Genomic DNA, 14813 nt, shown 5'->3' on the forward strand with positions numbered 1-14813 from the left:
CATTTAATAGACATTGGATGCTACTAACACTCGAGCGATCGGTGAAGGGTCACATTTAATAGACATTGACAATCTACCGTTACTAGGGCGATCGATGTAGGGCCGCATTAAGAGATATTCATCGTCTGTCGTCACTCGTGTGATCGGTTTAGGGCCATATTAGGCATTGACCGTCTACTGCTACTCGGGCAATCGGTGTAGGACCACATTTAGAGGAAGTTAACCGTCTACCGTAACTCGTTCGATCACTGAAGAGCCACTTTACGACGTAAACCATTGTCTACCGTTGCTCTAGCGATTCGTTTAGGGTCACATTTGAAATACATTGACAATCTACCGTTACTTGGGCGCTTGATGTAGGGCCGCATTGAATAGACATTGATCGTCTACCGACACTCGAGCGATCGGTAAAGGGTCACATGTAAAAGACATTGCCAATCTGCCGTTACTAGGGCGATCAATGTAGGGCCGCATTAAAAGATATTCATCGTCTGTTGTCACTCGGGTGATCAGTTAGGACCACATTAAATATACATTGACTGTTTACTGTTACTCTGGCGTTCGGTGTAGGACCACATTTAATATACATTGACCGTCTACTGTTACTCTGGCGTTCGGTGTAGGGCCACATCAAATATACATTGACCGTCTACTGTTACTCTGGCGTTCGGTGTAGGGCCACATCAAATATACATTGACCGTCTACTGTTACTCTGGCGTTCGGTGTAGGGCCACTTAAAATATACATTGACCGTCTACTGTTACTCTGGTTATCGGTGTAGGGCCACATTTATAGGACATAAAACGTCTGCCGTTACTCGGGCGATCGCTGAAGAGTCACCTTACGACGAAAATCAGTGTCTACCGTTAATCAGGCGATCCATGTAGTGCCGCATTCAGAATACATTTACCGTTCAACGTTACTATGGCGATCGGTTTCCTCGCCACATTTAGGGTTAGACATTCACCGTTACTTGGGCGGTCGTTAAAGGGCAACATTAAATAGACACACTTAACATTTACTATTACTCAAGCAATCGGTAAAGGATCACATTAGGATGACGTTCACCGTCTACAATTAATCGTGCTTACTCGTTGCTTGAGGGATCAGATCATACCTGGAAGACATTGACATTTACCTAGTACCGCTTCTTGGGCAATCGGTGTAGGTCCACAGACGACATTCACCGTCTACCGTTACTCATATGATCGGTGTTGGGCCACAGTTGAGAAAACATTTTCGATATTCCGTTGCCCGAGCGATAGTTTCATATTTAGAAGACATTGACCGTCGTTTCCGACGATCGGTAAAGGGCCATATTACGAAGAAAATTAATGCGTTCCGTTACTCAAGCGATTCGTGTAGGATCGTATTAAGGAGACCTCTTTTGCCTACCGTGCGAACGGTGTAGGACTACATTTAGATGGCATATACTGTCTACCATTTCTCTGACGGTCGATGTATGGCCACATCTATAGACATTTACTGTCTACCATTTCTCCGACGATCGATGTATGGCTACATCTATTGACATTTACCGTCTACCATTACCGGGACGATCGATATGGGGCAACATTTATAGACATTTACTGTCTACCATTTCTCGGACGGTCGATGTAGGGCTACATTTATAGACATTTACCGTCTTCCATTACTCGGACGATCGATGTAGGGCTACATTTATAGACATTTACTGTCTTCCATTACTCGGACGATCGATGTAGGGCTACATTTATAGACATTTACTGTCTTCCATTACTCGGAGGGTCGATGTAGGGCTACATTTATAGACATTTACTGTCTTCCATTACTCGGACGATCGATGTAGGGCTACATTTATAGACATTTACCGTCTACCATTACTCGGACGATCGATGTAGGGCTACATTTATAGACATTTACTGTCTACCATTACTCGGACGATCGATGTAGGGCAACATTTATAGACATTTACTGTCTTCCATTACTCGGACGATCGATGTATGGCCACATTTATAGACATTTACTGTCTTCCATTACTCGGACGATCGATGTATGGCCACATTTATAGACATTTACTGTCTTCCATTATTCGGACGATCGATGTAGGGCCACATTTATAGACATTTACTGTCTTCCATTACTCGGACGATCGATGTAGGGCTACATTTATAGACATTTACTGTCTTCCATTACTCGGACGATCGATGTAGGGCCACATTTATAGACATTTACTGTCTTCCATTACTCGGACGATCGATGTAGGGCCACATTTATAGACATTTACCGTCTACCATTACTCGGACGATCGATGTAGGGCCAAATTTATAGACATTTACCGTCTACCATTACTCGGACGATCGATGTATGACCACATTTATAGACATTTACCGTCTACCATTACTCGGACGATCGATGTAGGGCCAAATTTATAGACATTTACTGTCTACCATTACTCGGACGATCGATGTATGGCCACATTTATAGACATTTACTGTCTTCCATTACTCGGACGATCGATGTAGGGCCACATTTATAGACATTTACTGTCTTCCATTACTTGGACGATCGATGTAGGGCTACATTTATAGACATTTACCGTCTACCATTACTCGGACGATCGATGTAGGGCTACATTTATAGACATTTACCGTCTTCCATTACTCGGACGATCGATGTAGGGCCAGATTTATAGACATTTACCGTCTGTAGGCCACATTTATAGACATTTACAGTCTACCATTACTCGGAGGGTCGATGTAGGGCCACATTTATAGACATTTACAGTCTACCATTACTAGGACGATCGATGTAGGGCCACATTTATAGACATGTACTGTCTACCATTACTCGGACAATCGATGTAGGGCCACATTTATAGACATTTACCGTCTACCATTACTGGGACGATCGATGTAGGGCCACATTTATAGACATTTACCGTCTACCATTACTCGGACGATCGATGTAGGGCCACATTTATAGACATTTACCGTCTACCATTACTCGGACGATCGATGTAGGGCCACATTTATAGACATTTACCGCCTACCATTACTCGGACGATCGATGTAGGGCCACATTTATAGACATTTACTGTCTACCATTACTCGGACGATCGATGTATGGCCACATTTATAGACATTTACTGTCTACCATTACTCGGAGGATCGATGTAGGGCCACATTTATAGACATTTACTGTCTACCATTACTCGGACGATCGATGTAGGGCCACATTTATAGACATTTACCATCTACCATTACTCGGACGATCGATGTAGGGCCACATTTATAGACATTTACTGTCTTCCATTACTCGGGCGATCGATGTAGGGCCACATCTTCATAGACATTTACTGTCTACCATTACTCGGACGATCGATGTAGGGCCACATTTATAGACATTTACTGTCTTCCATTATTCGGACGATCGATGTAGGGCCACATTTATAGACATTTACTGTCTTCCATTACTCGGACGATCGATGTAGGGCTACATTTATAGACATTTACTGTCTTCCATTACTCGGACGATCGATGTAGGGCCACATTTATAGACATTTACTGTCTTCCATTACCCGGACGATCGATGTAGGGCCACATTTATAGACATTTACCGTCTACCATTACTCGGACGATCGATGTAGGGCCAAATTTATAGACATTTACCGTCTACCATTACTCGGACGATCGATGTATGACCACATTTATAGACATTTACCGTCTACCATTACTCGGACGATCGATGTAGGGCCAAATTTATAGACATTTACTGTCTACCATTACTCGGACGATCGATGTAGGGCCACATTTATAGACATTTACTGTCTTCCATTACTCGGACGATCGATGTAGGGCCACATTTATAGACATTTACTGTCTTCCATTACTTGGACGATCGATGTAGGGCTACATTTATAGACATTTACCGTCTACCATTACTCGGACGATCGATGTAGGGCTACATTTATAGACATTTACCGTCTTCCATTACTCGGACGATCGATGTAGGGCCAGATTTATAGACATTTACCGTCTGTAGGCCACATTTATAGACATTTACAGTCTACCATTACTCGGAGGGTCGATGTAGGGCCACATTTATAGACATTTACAGTCTACCATTACTAGGACGATCGATGTAGGGCCACATTTATAGACATGTACTGTCTACCATTACTCGGACAATCGATGTAGGGCCACATTTATAGACATTTACCGTCTACCATTACTCGGACGATCGATGTAGGGCCACATTTATAGACATTTACCGTCTACCATTACTCGGACGATCGATGTAGGGCCACATTTATAGACATTTACCGTCTACCATTACTCGGACGATCGATGTAGGGCCACATTTATAGACATTTACCGCCTACCATTACTCGGACGATCGATGTAGGGCCACATTTATAGACATTTACCGTCTACCATTACTCGGACGATCGATGTATGGCCACATTTATAGACATTTACTGTCTACCATTACTCGGACGATCGATGTAGGGCCACATTTATAGACATTTACTGTCTACCATTACTCGGACGATCGATGTAGGGCCACATTTATAGACATTTACTGTCTACCATTACTCGGGCGATCGATGTAGGGCCACATTTATAGACATTTACTGTCTTCCATTACTCGGGCGATCGATGTAGGGCCACATCTTCATAGACATTTACTGTCTACCATTACTCGGACGATCGATGTAGGGCCACATTAATAGACATTTACTGTCTACCATTACTCGGACGATCGATGTAGGGCCACATTTATAGACATTTACTGTCTACCATTACTCGGACGATCGATGTAGGGCCACATTTATAGACATTTACTGTCTACCATTACTCGGGCGATCGATGTAGGGCTACATTTATAGACATTTACTGTCTTCCATTACTCGGGCGATCGATGTAGTGCTACATTTATAGACATTTACCGTCTACCATTACTCGGACGATCGATGTAGGGCCACATTTATAGACATTTACAGTCTTCCATTACTCGGACGATCGATGTAGGGCCACATTTATAGACATTTACCGCCTACCATTACTCGGGCGATCGATGTAGGGCCACATTTATAGACATTTACTGTCTACCATTACTCGGAGGATCGATGTAGGGCCACATTTATAGACATTTACTGTCTACCATTACTCGGACGATCGATGTAGGGCCACATTTATAGACATTTACTGTCTTCCATTACTCGGGCGATCGATGTAGGGCAACATTTATAGACATTTACTGTCTTCCATTACTCGGGCGATCGATGTAGGGCAACATTTATAGACATTTACCGTCTACCATTACTCGGGCGATCGATGTATGGCCACGTTTATAAACATTTACTGTCTACCATTACTCGGGCGATCGATTTAGGACCGCCTTCACTGTCTTATGATCGGGGTCGGGCCATATTTAATAGAGACATTCTGCAAACAACTATATATTAACTTAATATGCCGATTGTTGATAATTTCAACAAATTTGTTAATGTCATGGATGTTAACTTTCAATCTTTACGGCTATAAAGATTTAATGGATGCTGTTGTGATCTGCTGTATTTCTCATAAGGTTTGAGACAAAGGTGTAATTGTATCTATTTTTAGTATGTTAGCACACCATCAAATATTTCACCTTTAAAAGTTTACAACGATGTCGTCAATCACGTTGTTAACATTCACCATGCTCTGATCGGCCCCCGTATGACGTGTTAGACGACAAACTAGAACGGTATTACAAAACAAATGTACGTGGTGTGTCTTTTCCTTGTACTTGACTGTCACCTATTGAACTTTTATCTGATGGAAGTGCTGTTAAGCATTATCCAAATACAGAAACAAAACAACATTAAAACGACATTTTCAAAGTGTTGTTTTGAGTCTATCAAACATATTTTGCTCTGTTTAATCACAAAATTACGGAGGGAAAGTGTTGACGCCGATCCTCATTTATTCCGACAGTCGATACAACAGACGCGTCACTGCCAATAACAGGAAGCGGTCTTATCGTGCACATGCGCGCTTCGAAGAATATTGATTTCCGCGGTTTCCAATATTCTCAGAACCATACGGTCAGGAAAGTAAACATTGTGATTGTAAATATAGAGTGAAAAATAATGTGTATTCAGTTTTGGAATTTTATTTACGAACTTTGAGAGACAATGCAGGTAATGCAACTCTAGTAGATGACATATTTTTAGATATATTGTTGTAGCCGTATCTGGTGCTGAGCAGTTGTGGGCGGTTGTGAATCTCCGTATTGACTTTAAGATAGAGCATTGGCATTCCCTCCGGAGTCCTAGTCAGTCGTATAAAGCCCTAGTTTGTCTTCTCGTCGATAAATTGTAATGGTCAGCGGTTTTAACAGAAATAAGCTATACACATCTAGCTCTTTGAAGGCGAAATTTACCTTCATGTAAAATGGTGATGCCTGAGAAACCCGTACATGTTTAGAATCATTTGAAACGTTTTTTTCTCATCATACATCAAGTTATACCAATTTGTATCCTTGCCTTACATCATACATAGAGTTATACGAGTTTGTTTATTTGCCTTACATTATTCATTAAGTTCTAACAGTTTGTATATTTGCCTTACACCTTACATTAAGTTATACCAGTTTGTATACTTGATACCAGTTTGTATACTTGCCTTACATCGTACATTAAGTTCTACCAGTTTGTATACTTGCCTTACATCTTACATTAAGTTCTACCAGTTTGTATACTTGCCTTACATCTAACATTAAGTTCTACCAGTTTGTATACTTGCTTTACATCTTACATTAAGTTCTACCAGTTTGTATACTTGATACCAGTTTGTATACTTGCCTTACATCGTACATTAAGTTCTACCAGTTTGTATACTTGCCTTACATCTTACATTAAGTTCTACCAGTTTGTATACTTGCCTTACATCTTACATTAAGTTCTACCAGTTTGTATACTTGCCTTACATCTTACATTAAGTTCTACCAGTTTGTATACTTGATACCAGTTTGTATACTTGCCTTAAATCGTACATTAAGTTTTACCAGTTTGTATACTTGCCTTACATCTTACATTAAGTTCTACCAGTTTGTATACTTGCCTTACATCTTACATTAAGTTCTACCAGTTTGTATACTTGCCTTACATCTTACATTAAGTTCTACCAGTTTGTATACTTGCCTTACATCTTACATTAAGTTCTACCAGTTTGTATACTTGCCTTACATCGTACATTAAGTTCTACCAGTTTGTTTACTTGCCTTACATCTTACATTAAGTTCTACCAGTTTGTATACTTGCCTTACATCTTACATTAAGTTCTACCAGTTTGTATACTTGCCTTACATCTTACATTAAGTTCTACCAGTTTGTATACTTGCCTTACATCTTACATTAAGTTCTACCAGTTTGTATACTTGCCTTACATCTTACATTAAGTTCTACCAGTTTGTATACTTGCCTTACAACTTACATTAAGTTATACCAGTTTGTATATTTGCCTTACATCTTACATTTAGTTATACCAGTTTGTATATTTGCCTTGAAATCATACATATATTTTCTTTCCTTCACTCAAAACCCACTCATATATCAAAATAATAATTATGGGGGTCCAGCAGGAAACGCCTTAAACTTGATTCCTCTTTGGTTTCGTCAAAGTTAGCCGAGATGTGTATTGATTGGTCAATGTTTATCTAAAAATTACTATCGACCAATGAAATAATTTAAAGCTGCACTCTCTGGAAACCAGTATATATACAACTGACAAAAAGATCAGATCAAATTTACCATATTTAAGTTCAATATTGGTGTTAAATGGCCAAAAGCGTTACTAAAGCGATACTATTTGGTATGAATAGGCCAATGGCCAGGTAGCGATGACCTGTAATCATACAGCGTTGATGGCATTTGACAGTCAGAATGCTAGACTTGGTATTAAGATGGGCCCCTTAGTTACACGTCGGCGAATCTTTGTATTGAACGCTCGTATATATATAAGAGGTTATGTCGACATGTAAAGAGTACTCGCTCATGTTTTGTTGAATAAAGTGTAGAAAATCATCATGAGTGTTAAAACAAAGATAGCAAAATTTGGGAACCCTTCAGCAAAGGTTGATACTTGCTCAAATATCGTTTTTGAAGGCCACAACTTATCATTAGCGTTAAAAATGCAAATGGTCATTTAATAACGGCTTTGTTGTTGCGTGATTGGTTGATTGACATGATCATGTAAATCAATGTATTGTTAAGAAAATCGAAATACCCACAACTTTTGTTTAAAGTCCTGGTCCTTGTGGTTAAGGCGTCGGTCGTGTAGTTTGTTCTTGGCTTTACCGGCGTTGGTTCGTACCCGACTTGAACAAAAATACTTTACTATAACTGTATTTTTTTGCAATTTCGATATCATGGAATAAACACAGGCGTCTGGCTCATGGTTTGTGTTTAAGATATTCATTTATATTCATTTATATTATTTTGGGTACATATGATGAGATAAAGAACACATACGAAGATATTAAATGCCGTTGATATACGTCGGTCCTGATTGATCTCATTGTCGGTATCACAATAATTTGTACTCATTTCGAGCTAAAATCCGCAAACTGTGTAAAAATATCGCATATGGTCGCTAAACGACATCAGACTTTGTAGGAATAGCGACTTTTGTCGCAAACGACATCAGATGTTGTAGAAATATCAGTAATTAAAAGTTATAAGCGCCTCAAATCGAAAACAAAACCGTCATCGTCACCATTACCATATTGTTAAAAAAAAACCTACACCAACGGTTTTATATACGATTTAAATCTTGTGACATGGGGGATATCATGATGTGACGTTTTTTCTGGTGACCTGTATCACGTCGCGTTCGGTGTGTAAACACGTATCCGTCGAGACCGCAGTAACAAAAAAAAAAACAATTATGAAGGCTATGTATAGCTTCGCTTGCTTGAACCTTCTTTGGTATACCCAGCATAACGAATTGATAAGTGGAACCTCAGGACTCGTCTTTGTTTCACTCACACTGCGTAGCCGATGTCTACAACATTTGACGCAAAACATAATCTATAGTGACTCTATTACTACATTAAAATACAGCACCATGTTCGTTATTTCAACCCTAATGTAATGAATATGATACTAATTAATGATCGCCTGGCCGCAGCAGCGTTCTTGCATGCAAATATGTTACTCTTTGATATTTACTAAATCCTAGGGCAATGTCTTGGAATATTGTGTAGATTGGCTACATACAAATCGGTGCACATCTATTGAGACTATAAAAAGGTCATATTCTCGATGTTTCGATTGAAAACACAGAGCTTTTCTTGGCAACGCAACTGTTCTTGTTTAATATTGTTTATTTAGACAAATGACCTTACAACTATCAACCTCAGGTCTCTTGTTTGCAGGCATGACGTGATGACACCGTAAACGTGAAAGCCATTTTACGATGGCAGCTAAAGAAGACAAACAGGGACTTCTTCGCGCGGAAGAAAGGGAGCCGTTGCCGGACATCGCGGAGGAAAACCATGACGCCGCATCGAAGCCCGCCAGTCGAAAGACTAGCCGGACATCAACCCCGAAAAAGAAGCACTGTCCAGACTACTTCGGAGTGAAGTCTTACCTACACGATTTTTACGAGGCGACCTACAAGGACCCGTCGATCTACGAGGACGAAGACGACTTCCGGTTCTTGCTTCACCCTAACCCGCGCCGGCGGAGATGCCCACAGATCTGGTGGAAGATATTTATGTGGCTGGGTGTGAACTTGCTAGTGTTTGGAATTATTGGTATTCTAGTCGGCTACCTTGTTCCGCAAAAATCCATATTCCTGAAGGTTGACGAGGAGCACAGCGAGGGTTACGTGGACCGGAGCGCCATGACGTTCAACACGACACTAGACGTGTGCAAGCTAATCGGCCTCATTCTGTTCTGCGTTGGCGGGATGACGCTCGCCATGGCGCTCCTCTTCCCCAGTTTTCTCACGTCATATTGTGACGAGGACCCAGGAGAGGACAACTTCAACGTGCGGGTGGAGGACGAGGAGGCACCGCTCAGCCCAGTTGACATGTCCATTCCCAAGTCATCAAAGGTTAAGAGCGTCCAGCCGCTACGCAGCGTCCCAGAGGCCGTGGTGACGAATGAGGGGGTCGTGGAATACCATGATTAGCAGTGTCAGGACTGAATAATTAAGGCTCTTTTCTAAAACAAATTACTAGTATATTTATTTTATGATGTTTACATTTGTTTAAAATGATATTTATTTTAATCTAAAATGATTGTTTTTGGTGCGTTCCAGATCGATTGATTTCAATGCCAAAATTTGTTCGAAAAGGTTGTTTTCTTAAATAAATATCATCTGGATAGTCTCTCTGGATTCCTAACTGCAATTATTTGTGTCTCACTTGCGGCAAGAAGCGCTCCAATGTAAAAACTATGCTCGAAACCGACACTTACCAGTTTAATGGTTCTAGTGAAAGAAGAGCAATATTGATAGTTATATGTACTGATATGACGCTTGACCTTCCGGTAGTATCACGATCATTGTTATATGTACACATACAACGCTTGATCTTCCGGTAGTATCACGATCATAGTTATATGTACACATACGGAGCTTGGCCTTCTGGTAGAACATGTATCAGGATCATAGTTATATGTACACATACGACGCTTGACCTTCCGGTAGTATCACGATCATAGTTATATGTACACATACGGCGCTTGGCCTTCTGGTAGTACATGTATCACGATCATAGTTATATGTACACATACGACACTTGACCTTCCGGTAGTATCACGATCATAGTGATATGTACACATACGACGCTTAGCCTTCTGGTAGTACATGTATCACGATCATAGTTATATGTACACATACGACACTTGACCTTCCGGTAGTATCACGATCATAGTTATATGTACACATACGACGCTTGACCTTCCGGTAGTATCACGATCATAGTTATATATACACATACGACGCTTGGCCTTCTGGTAGTACATGTATCACGATCATAGTTATATGTACACATACGACACTTGACCTTCCGGTAGTATCACGATCATAGTGATATGTACACATACGACGCTTAGCCTTCTGGTGGTACATGTATCACGATCATAGTTATATGTACACATACGACACTTGACCTTCCGGTAGTATCACGATCATAGTTATATGTACACATACGACGCTTGACCTTCCGGTAGTATCACGATCATAGTTATATATACACATACGGCGCTTGGCCTTCTGGTAGTACATGTATCACGATCATAGTTATATGTACACATACGACACTTAACCTTCTGGTAGTATCAAGATCATAGTTATATGTACACATACGGCGCTTGGCCTTCTGGTAGTACATGTATCACGATCATAGTTATATGTACACATACGACGCTTGACCTGGTAGTATCACGATCATAGTTATATGAACACATACGACGCTTGACCTTCTGGTAGAACATGTATCACGATCATAGTTAAATGTACACATACGACACTTAACCTTCCGGTAGTATCACGATCATAGTGATATGTACACATACGGCGCTTGGCCTTCTGGTAGAACATGTATCACGATCATAGTTAAATGTACACATACGACACTTGACCTTCCGGTAGTATCACAATCATAGTTATATGTACACATACGGCGCTTGGCCTTCTGGTAGTACATGTATCACGATCATAGTTATATGTACACATACGACACTTAACCTTCCGGTAGTATCACGATCATAGTTATATGTACACATACGGCGCTTGGCCTTGTGGTAGTACATGTATCACGATCATAGTTAAATGTACACAAACGGCGCTTGACCTTCTGGTAGTATCACGATCATAGTTATATGAACACATACGGCGCTTGACCTTCTGGTAGTATCACGATCATAGTTATATGTACTGATACGACGCTTGACCTTCTGGTAGTATCACGATCATAGTTTTATGTACATATACGACGCTTGACCTTCTGGTAGTATCACGATCATAGTTATATGAACACATACGACGGTTGACCTGGTAGTATCACGATCGTAGTTATATGCACACATACGACGGTTGACCTGGTAGTATCACGATCGTAGTTATATGCACACATACGACGGTTGACCTGGTAGTATCACGATCATAGTTATATGCACACATACGGAGGTTGACCTGGTTGTATCACGATCATAGTTATATGCACACATACGACGGTTGACCTGGTAGTATCACGATCGTAGTTATATGCACACATACGACGGTTGACCTGGTAGTATCACGATCGTAGTTATATGCACACATACGACGCTTGACCTGGTAGTATCACGATCGTGGTTATATGCACACATACGACGGTTGACCTGGTAATATCACGATATCATAGTTTTTATGAACACATACGACGGTTGACCTGGTAGTATCACGATCGTAGTTATATGCACACATACGACGGTTGACCTGGTAGTATCACGATCGTAGTTATATGCACACATACGACGGTTGACCTGGTAGTATCACGATCATAGTTATATGCACACATACGGAGGTTGACCTGGTTGTATCACGATCATAGTTATATGCACACATACGACGGTTGACCTGGTAGTATCACGATCGTAGTTATATGCACACACACGACGGTTGACCTGGTAGTATCACGATCGTAGTTATATGCACACATACGACGCTTGACCTGGTAGTATCACGATCGTGGTTATATGCACACATACGACGGTTGACCTGGTAATATCACGATATCATAGTTTTTATGAACACATACGACGCTTGACCTTCTGGAAGTATCACGATATCATAGTTTTATGTACACATGCGGCGCTTAACCTTCTGGTAGTATCAAGATCATAGTTATATGAACACATACGACGCTTAACCTTCTGGTAGTATCAAGATCATAGTTATATGAACACATACGGCGCTTAACCTTCTGGTAGTATCAAGATCATAGTTATATGAACACATACGGCGCTTAACCTTCTGGTAGTATCACGATCATAGTTATATGAACACATACGGCGCTTGACCTTCTGGTAGTATCACGACCATAGTTACATGTACACATAGAACGCTTGACCTTCTGGTGGTGTCACGATCACCAAGAAAGGGGTATCATTTGACGCCAACTGAGCAGCCGAGGACTAGATTTGTAGAATGGTTCATAGCCCTCTCATTCCTCAATCCCAACTACGCTCCGGAAGAAAGGTCAACAAGAGCGACAAATCTCTTTCTTCATCTAGATAACGACTTAGATCTCATGGTTACAGAATCTTGGGACCATTTTTGCAGTCATGTTTGAAACCTAATCAATGCCTTTCAATAGCTTGGCCTTTCTAAATGTCATGACAATGGGACGGTAGAAAGCAATCTCCACTTTACGTGTTGAAACTGAAAGGGCTTCAACCAACGAAGACCATTACTGTGTACAGCGTAATAAAAAGTACATCAATCTAATAACAAGATCATGCAGATAAGTCTCAATATGTCACACACATAGTCTCAGATAGCTTCTACATAATTGACCTTGTTTATTCCATAAAGTGAACATGATGCGAGACATGTATATATCATGACGTCAATGGCGTCTAACTGACATTTCTGCACTAACACTGAACTGCTTTGTCACCACCAGTTTGATCGATTATAGTTAGTGCCGTGGACACGATGTGGTCTTTAACAGTAAAACCCTCATTAATCAGTGTTGATACACGTTTTAAGTTTTAAGAGCACAAGTTGACCTATACATGTCGTCTATTTGTATTATGAAAGGGCCTTTAACAGTCTATAGTGACTTCAGGGTTACTAGAGTATAGTTAACAGACGGACGAATTTTGCTGCTAAGAATAATCCCAAAACAGGATTGCTTTCCTTTTTCTCAAATGAACGACAGCTGTCACAGTATGTGACGAATGCCCCCCGAATGTGACATTGACCTATGAACAAGGTCAGTAAATGAAAAGTTTATCTTGCCTTTAGGTGTCAAATACATATGGCAAGTTATTTTAAATTGCCTCTGAACATAAAAAATACCACCCATACTTGACAACTTACACTCTTATGTCCTTATATTCAGAATTCCATTGTGAATAAACACGAAGTGTATCTTTCACCTTAAATGTAATGGGTCTTGCACGTGACAAGTTGTCTTGTAATGTCAAACACAAGTGGCAAGTCATTTTAAAATCTGTCCATTCAAGAGAAAGTAACAACCCGGACATGAAAACCTATACTCAATGTCCTTATATATGCAGCATTCCATTGTGAACAAACACCTAAGTGTGACCTTGACCTTAGAGGTAGGGACACGGGTCTTGTATGCGACACGCCGTCTTGATATGTCAAACACATGTGGCAAGTTATTTAAAAAATATGTCTATACAGAAAAAGTTACAGCCCTGACACGACAACCTATACTCTATGTCCTTATATGCAGCCTTCCATTGTGAATAAACACCTAAGTGTGACCTTGACCTTAGAGGGTCTTGCACACGACAGGTTGTCTTGGTATGTCAAACACATGTGGCAAGTTATTTTAAAATCTGTCCATACAAGAGAAAGTTACAGCCTGGACACGACAATCTATACTCTATGTCCTTATATGCAGCCTTCCATTGTGAATAATCACCTAAGTGTGACCTTGACCTTAGAGGGTCTTGCACACGACAGGTTGTCTTGGTATGTCAAACGCATGTGGCAAGTTATTTTAAAATCTGTCCATACAAGAGAACGTTACAGCCTGGACACGACAACCTATACTCTATGTCCTTTTATGCAGACTTCCATTGGGAATAAACACCTAA

General features: G+C 40.6%; 1 protein-coding gene across 1 annotated transcript; it reads left to right on the plus strand.

Annotated features, from left to right (window-relative positions):
* Nucleotides 1-6023: 6023 nt before the first annotated feature.
* Nucleotides 6024-10309, plus strand: LOC128214880 (neurensin-1-like). The gene is made up of 2 exons (XM_052921584.1): nt 6024-6167; nt 9404-10309. The coding sequence occupies exon 2, from the start codon at nt 9445-9447 to the stop codon at nt 10162-10164; it is 720 nt and encodes a 239-aa protein (XP_052777544.1). The 5' UTR covers nt 6024-6167; nt 9404-9444; the 3' UTR covers nt 10165-10309.
* Nucleotides 10310-14813: the final 4504 nt, after the last annotated feature.

Source organism: Mya arenaria, chromosome 13 (assembly GCF_026914265.1).
Source record: "Mya arenaria isolate MELC-2E11 chromosome 13, ASM2691426v1".
NCBI lineage: Eukaryota > Metazoa > Mollusca > Bivalvia > Myida > Myidae > Mya > Mya arenaria.